At 44.8% G+C, this 7894-nt stretch overlaps 1 protein-coding gene across 2 annotated transcripts in view; it reads left to right on the top strand.

The window, feature by feature from the left end:
- The window catches only part of MMEL1 (membrane metallo-endopeptidase-like 1), a 23910-nt gene that overhangs the window by 13231 nt on the left and 2785 nt on the right, over positions 1–7894 (top strand). For both annotated transcript variants that reach the window (XM_017744098.1, XM_008641191.2), the window contains exons 9-20: positions 171–305; positions 890–979; positions 1228–1364; positions 1816–1909; positions 2173–2301; positions 2576–2674; positions 3051–3134; positions 3393–3496; positions 4090–4148; positions 6100–6219; positions 7212–7345; positions 7777–7842. In XM_017744098.1, the coding sequence (XP_017599587.1) occupies positions 171–305; positions 890–979; positions 1228–1364; positions 1816–1909; positions 2173–2301; positions 2576–2674; positions 3051–3134; positions 3393–3496; positions 4090–4148; positions 6100–6219; positions 7212–7345; positions 7777–7842 (1251 nt within the window). The remainder of the gene's footprint in view (positions 1–170; positions 306–889; positions 980–1227; positions 1365–1815; positions 1910–2172; positions 2302–2575; positions 2675–3050; positions 3135–3392; positions 3497–4089; positions 4149–6099; positions 6220–7211; positions 7346–7776; positions 7843–7894) is intronic.

The raw sequence follows: 7894 nt of genomic DNA, 5'->3' as shown, positions 1-7894 counted from the left end.
AAGGCGAGGTTGGGCAGGGCTTGGAGCAGCCTGGGATAGTGGGAGGTGTCCCTGCCCATGGCAGGGGGTGCCACTGGATGGGCTTAAAGTCCTTCCAACCCCAACCATTCTGGGATTCTATGAAATGATGGACAGCAAACCTTTTCTACACGGTCTGTGTCTGCATGCAGGTGAGAGAAGCTTATCTGCAGTTCATGATCACCATTGCCAAAATGATCCGGGAAGACAAGAACGTGTCCAAAGATGATTCCTTTGTCCAAGAGGAAATGGCAAAGGTCATGGAGCTTGAAACAGAGATTGCAAATGTGAGTTGAGAGATCAAGAACTCCTCAGGAAGCTGTGGGGGGCAAGGGGTGAGGGGGAAGAGTTGCTGGTATGTGCAGCAGTTTTCAGAAGAAAGTGGGGGAAGAAGACATTTGTGCCACGAGCAGCCCAAAAATCAGAGCCTCTGTGTCTCTAATTCTGCCTGCTGTGTACACTGCTGCTGTGCTGCTCCAGTCCCAGCCTTATTTCTATTTGGAGCTGTTCTAAAGCAGGATCATGTACCTTCTGCTATCCAGGCACTGGGATAACACCAGGACAGGCTCCCTTGCATCCTTAGTAATCTACAGCACCCTAAAAATCCCCCAGAGCAGGCTTCCATTCTAAAGGGGACAGAGGGAACCACTTGGCTCAACTTATCCCTAAAACATTATTGAACAGGGGGGACTCAAGTTCCTGCCCTGAATTTTTGCAAGCAGCACTGGGCACAACCAAATAATTTTCCTTTTCCCAAACAAACTGGTTTATTTGCACATTATTTGAATGTATACAAATGCACCTGCATGTGATTTCAGCCATTGATATTTCTGTCAGTTGAGTCCAGTAATAACCTTGTGAATGTCTTCAGGCCACCACCCCAGCAGAGGAAAGGCACGATGTGACCTTGTTGTACAACAAAATGACCTTAGCAGAGCTGCAGGAAAAGTTTGCATTCAACGTAAGTGTTTCATGAGCAGTCTCATACTTCAGGTCTCTTAGTTCCATGCCAGTTGGAAATGGCTTTGTGAACTTATCAGTGCTTCAACAAAGAGGTATAAAATCATTCCCATTCCTAATCTTGTCTTCAGAGTCTCTTAAAAAGCTTTGTCCTACTGAACAGCTACGTTCAAGGTCATAAGACTGTCAAAAGTCCAGTTACTGAGGCACTTCAACATCCAACATTGGAATGTCTCTCTGTCTGCCTAGGAATTTAACTGGACCTTCTTCATCCAAGGTGTCATGTCTTCAGTAAGTGTTCAGGTGGACCCGGGGGAAGAGGTGGTTGTGTATGGGATGCCTTATCTACAAGAGCTGAAAGCAATTATCTCCAAGTACTCAGCCAGGTAAAGAAACTGGAGGATATGCAGGACAGAAGTCACAGGATTGCTGAAATGTCAATTGTTGGACCCCCTTGCTAGTTCTGAGCTTCTGAGGAAAAATGACACTCCTGTAAAATACAGGAAATGCCTTTGGAGGTTTCAAAGTCCAAGTACTGCAGTACAAGGTGTCTCACCTGCTGCTTGCTTAGAAAAGGTTAAATGGGAAGAAAAAAATACATGACAGGCTTAGTTCTTGCTACATTCTAGAAGGAAGAAAAACAAGAAATTAATCCCAGAACAGATATGACAGCCCAGTCCTCAGGCTGGATGACTGCAGTTAACTGAGATGCTGCGAAACCCAGGACTGGTAGCAAGGGTTTCCCTCTTTAACTCCATTCAAAATTGAGATTCCCCTCTGGCTGCCTGCACCAGCGTTGGTTTTTACAGGGCAGCTGTGCTTTGCTTCCTCACACAGCACCATCCAGAACTACCTCATCTGGCGGCTGGTGATCGACCGGGTCAGCAGCTTGAGCCGGCGCTTCAAGGACGCTCGGGCCAGCTACAGGAAGGTATTTCCTCTCTTCCTAAAGAGGAGAGCACAACTGCCACCAAATCCAGCCTGGTCAACACAATAACCATGTCAGGGGCTTTTGGAGAGAGATGAACTTTAAGCTCCCTCCCAAGCCAAACCATTCTGTGATTCCATGATTACATCATGAAATCCCCAAACAAACCCAATCACAGCAGTGGAAACCTTTGGGTTAACCTGCCCTCTAGACAATGGTTTGGAAGAGCTGCAGGGGCAGGGTTAATGCTGGGCTTTGTGCTGCAGGCCCTGTACGGGACGACGCTGGAGGAGGCGCGCTGGAGGGAGTGCGTGAGTTACGTCAACAACAACATGGAGAACGCGGTGGGAGCAATGTATGTCCGGGAGACTTTTGCTGGTGAGAGCAAGAGGATGGTATGTAGTTTACCCTTCATACTACTGTACATCCACAATGCCCACAGTGCCCATTCCCTCTGGTATGAGCTCCCTATTTCTTGCCTGGGAGACTTATCCGCCAGTCAAGAAGGTGCAAGAACTCATTTGTGATGCTCTTTTAGATGCTCAGTACCATGGTTTAGAGCACAGAATTCGGGGACGTCACCTTCCAGCAGGAAGCTTTTCACCCCTCCTTAGCTGTGCCTGGGAATAGGGCATGTGAATGATGAATGTCTCCCTGGATCTCTTTCAGGTCCGAGATTTAATAGAGAAGATCCGCGAAGCGTTCGTGGAGACTTTGGATGAGTTACAGTGGATGGACGAGGCATCCAAGGAGAAAGCTCGTGAGAAGGTCAGAGATAACCAGGAACTTCAGTATTCCCTTGTGAACATGAAATATTTGGAATTTTGTAGTATCACCATTTCCAGTTTCTCTACAAACAAGAGGAAAAGACTTAGATGTTCATTATTATCCTGATACATTGTCGTTTCCTTTCAATCTTCTGTTAGCCCACATTAATAAAAATGCCAACTGGAGACAATGCAATTCCCCAAAAAAACCCATTTCCAACTTTTAATTGAACTCAAGACCATCAGCACCATTCCAATAAGAAGAAAAACCCCCAAACATTTAACTATTATTTGCATTGAAACTTTAGTAAAAATAACCCAACAACACCCCAACAAAAATCACAATTAAGAGGAAACATTCAACTCTTTTCTTCCAGGCAATGGCAATCAAAGAACAAATTGGCTACCCAGATTATATTTTGGAAGATCAGAATGAGAAACTGGACCTGGAATATGCTAATGTGAGTATTCTGTGCATATCTCACTGCATATCTCAAAATCAACACCTGCATTTGCTTTCTTGCCACTGGAATATTTGTACCTGTGCAACTGCCTTTTCCAAGGACATTAAAATGAACATATTAATAAATAATTGGTGCAAAGAGCCAACTATTCAGTGAAACCATGCAACCAAAACATTCTTTAGAGGACATTCAGGGGGACGAGGAGTTCCTCTTCCTGCTCAGCTGACTAATGTACTTGGACCCCTGTTTCTGTAGTTAAACTTCAGTGAACACAACTACTTTGAAAACATCCTGGAAAACCTGCGAGCTGGAGCCCAAAAGGGCCTGAAAAAACTTCGAGAGAGAGTTGACCAAGACATGTGAGTCTCCAGAAAGAGTTACAGACACAACCTAAATTCTGGCTTAATGGTGGGACTGTTAAACTCATGCTGTGGGTATCTGGGAATGCCTGTGGCTGAGATAATCAAGGAACTAAACAATTCTAAGGTAAAGTGAAAAATGCTTTTCCCCTTGAATGTTGTGTGTTTTGGATGAAAGGCAACCATAAGCAAGCCACCAGGTATTTCCTGGTATCAGGAATTCTTTACAGCTGTGTTCAATGCACCCTTTTTCCTACATCCTTATATAATCTCCTTAGAAGGATTTTCCTTCTTTTTATAAGGTTCTTCCTTCTCCTAATACAGAAATTATATTTCTTTTTATATCCATATATACATTCCTGGTTATATATGTATTACATATATATATACATATATGTACATCTATATATATATATTAAAAAAACACATATTACTTATATATATATATATATATAAATAATCCCTGAAAGAATTATTTCCTTACAATCCTCTCCTACATACCTTGCATTTTTTAACCAGAATTAAATTTCAAAAGTGTCGGGGGGGGGAAAAAAAACCAGTCATGACTAACTGCGTGCAACATTTATTTTTAGATGGATAATTGGAGCTGCAGTGGTCAATGCATTCTATTCCCCCAACAGGAACCAGATAGGTAGGTTTAAACCCTTTTAACTAATTTTATCCACACAACAGTGTAGGTCTGCATCCAGAGGCAAACCTGCCTGTGCCCATCTGGGAATTCTGGGCGAGGCTGTTCAGCTCAAGCACTTTGTTGATGAATACTCAGCTCCCCCTCCTTGGCAGGTGTAGTTTATACCCTGTCACTGAACAGCCTGGGGTTTGAAAGCCTGGGACAGCACCAGTGCCAGCACCCAGAGAATGCTCCCAGTGTGTCCTGGGCTGCTCCTGCTCCCACATCCTGATAGCACACGGGCAGCTCTGCAGTTTGCTCTGTGCACATGACACTGGAATTACACTGCTTGGAGCCATCCCAGACTGCAGAAACCTGCCTCTGCTCCCAGGGCATCAGCTGTGTGGGCTCTGCAGAGCTGCCGGGCTGCCCTTCCTTGTTCTTAGCACAGGAGATCTTCAGACCCTGCCTGGCTCCCTGTACTCCCTGAGCTCACACCTCATGCAGGAGCTCAGGTTAAAACTGACGAGTCTCTGCTGAATTCTGAGCACCCCAAACAGGAGAGACAATAGATAATTGCCCCTAGGAGTGCTTCTTCAAATTCCCAGACTGCCAGGAAGAACTGCTACTCAACTACTGATAACACAGAAGGACAAATCCATGGGGTTTTAAGCCAGACAGTAATTGCATCCTGCTCACAGAGCAAAGGCCAGGAGTGGAAACAGCCCAATCTACCAACAGTCACAACAGAAAACTTCTATGATTGCTAAAAGCAGAAACACCAAATTGCTGATAACTTAGCCCTCTGACCTCACCCAAAATCTGTTTTCCTGTGTGCAGCTTCCACTCACCTCCATCCTGCAGGTACAGCAGCACCAGGACCTTCAGCTACGGCAGGGCCCTCCTGGGGGCTTTACTGGTGGCCAACCTCAGCTCCCAGTTTATCCCCAGTGGTTTTACACAGATTGTAATCAGCTTTCCAGGCAGGGAACTCAGGTCCTGAAGCCACCTGGTTCCTCTTCAGCTTTGTCCTTTTAAGTCATACAAAAGTAACTCATTTAAGCAACTTGGAGATGAGTATGCCTGTGAAAAAATCCAAGCACAACCACCCACAATAGTGTGCATGCCAGTTAAATTCTGTTTATTCATGTCTCTAGCTTGAGAAAACAATTTTCCACACTGCTCTGTCTTACTGCAGTCTGGTTTATGTATTTCTCCACAAAATTGTATGGATAAAACCTGTGCAGCCAAAAAGGGCTTTGTCTCTGAATTAACTACTTGCAATAGAATTTCAATATCTCCCTTCACAGAAAGTATCTCACTAAACTGAATTACTGGCCGCCTGAATTCCTCTAGAAGCACTTCTGCTTTTCAGCTTGTGTAGAAGGGATGAAAAGCAAATCCTATGGTTCTGGATAAGGTTTTTGCCAGCAGGATGTAGCAGGACAAATCTCTTACTGCCCCCACTCCCCAGGTGGCATTGAGTGCCCTTGGTGGTCTACAGGAATCACTCATGAGCATGTTTTACCCTCCAAGTGTTGTTGGTATCAGCAGATGATTTCCGATCTCTCCTTAACCCAAATGAAGCAATAACGCCTCCATTCGTTCCCCTATAAAACAGCTCTAACACACAAACTCTGCCTGTCTCCAAAGGACAGCTCCTAAACATTCTGTTCTTGACTCATTGCAGCAAACATTACGGACCAAGTTAGGCTAAGCTTAATGTAAATGCTCCTTGGGTCTCAAACAGGGAGATACTGTAGCTGCAGATGTGCTAAATTAAACCTTTATTAACTTGTCATTTTCCATTTATCAAGAGAGAAACAATTTCACATGAGGCATGAGCTTGTTTCTAATCATTTTATATTTTATGTTCCTTCCTGACCCTTACACCAAGCAAACAATCTGTGTGCCAAGGATGAGAAAACAAAGCCACCTCACGATATTTCCCTCTTTCTCCCTGTCTTTGCAGTTTTTCCTGCTGGGATTCTCCAGCCCCCCTTCTTCAGCAAACACCAGCCCCAGGCCCTGAACTTCGGAGGGATTGGGATGGTTATTGGGCATGAGATCACTCACGGGTTCGATGACAATGGTGAGGAGATGACTGAGAAAATGTTATTGTTCCAGCTAAAACTCGTGGCATGGCAGGAATTAAAGTGACAGACTGCTGGGACTGAAGATCCCTGCACAGTCACATCCAGCTCAGGAGCAATAGGAGCACACTGGGAACACTCCGTGGAAGGTTCTTCAGGGAATGTTTCCTGAATGGAGCACAAGAAATAAGCAGATGTTAAAAATAAAGTGAGGCAATGACAATTCTCAGGAAAAAAATGTTCCTTTTACAGCATCATCGGATCAGAAACACAAAGCAAGCAAATCCATGGGCTCCTGAATACAGTGAAATCCGTGAACAATGTTTTTGGGGATAGAAGAACTGTCAGTAGTGCCTTGAAATCCCAGGAGACTTTGTTTTTCAACACAAATGCTTGAAATAATTTTACTTTTTTAACTTTGTCAAATGTCATGCAAAAGAATTTGGGGAAAAAATTCATTTCTGACTCTACAAGTCAATAATTTCTTACACGTGGGTTTTCTTCAAGCTGTTTTTTTATGCTCATTAAGTTTGTGCAGATGACCCATAAACACACAACACAGCCTCAGAAACGGCGTTCTAGAGCAAAGAAAAGCCTTGTTCTAGCCAGGGAGCCAAGAACACAAACTCCAGAACTGCAATTCCAGCTTTTAATTCTCTATAAACCTCATTTCTGTCACGTGGACACACAGAACCAGCACCTCAGACACCTCAGAGGTGAGGGAAGGTTTTGTTACATGGAAACCAGGCCTTGGTGCTATACCTGGAGTCAGGGCTGCTGAGTGAACAGGAAATCAGGGAATAACAGAGACCACAATTCCATTCCCTTGTGACAATGAGAATAAACTGTGCCCAAAACATTTCTGAGCATCTTAATCCAAGGAGGAAAGAGAAAGGGAGTGCAGCTCCAACATCCCAGGTGCTACACTGAAAGAAGGGTGGCTTTAAAATCTTGCTCACCACTTTTCTTTTTTCCCCGGGTTTTCCTGCAGGTAGGAATTTTGACAAAGATGGGAACATGCTGGACTGGTGGAGCAACTTCTCAGCGCTGCATTTCAAGGAGCAGTCCCTCTGCATGGTGCACCAGTACGGGAACTACACCTGGGAGCTGGCGGGGGGACAGAACGTGAGTAACAACCACAATCACCAGGGCCACGGCTCTGGGTTTGTGCAAAGAATGACTCGAACAGGGAATGCCCAGGGAGGATAAGCACAAACCCCAGCTCCTACAGGTAACTGTTCTGGGAGCAAGGCACAGGGGTTGTGATAAACTGGGGACACTGGTGTGGCCCAGAATGCCCAGGGTCTGTGTGCAGTGATGTTCTGCCCAGCAGTAGCCTGAGTTCTGTCCATGTTATATTTGTGTGTGCTCTCTCTGTTCCGATCTACAGCTCTTAGCCTGTGATCTGTTTAATTTCATTCTCTCTTTTCTTGTCCCAGCACGAGGTCACAGCTTCCCTTTGCTCCAGGCACGTCAGGCTGTTGTATGACTGACCTGTGGTTCTTAGAGTTGCTGATTCTACTGACAATAGAGTAAATAAATGATTATTTTTACAGGTCAGTGGCATAAGCACATTAGGAGAAAATATTGCAGATAACGGAGGAGTCCGACAGGCTTATAAGGTAACCCTCAAACACCTGTGAGTTAAATTTACCTGGCATCCAGCAATGGGGG

The sequence above is a fragment of the Corvus brachyrhynchos genome, unplaced genomic scaffold (assembly GCF_000691975.1).
Source record: "Corvus brachyrhynchos isolate BGI_N302 unplaced genomic scaffold, ASM69197v1 scaffold68, whole genome shotgun sequence".
NCBI lineage: Eukaryota > Metazoa > Chordata > Aves > Passeriformes > Corvidae > Corvus > Corvus brachyrhynchos.
Note: the sequence above shows the minus strand (reverse complement) of the source record. Positions and strands in the feature narration are given on the sequence as shown.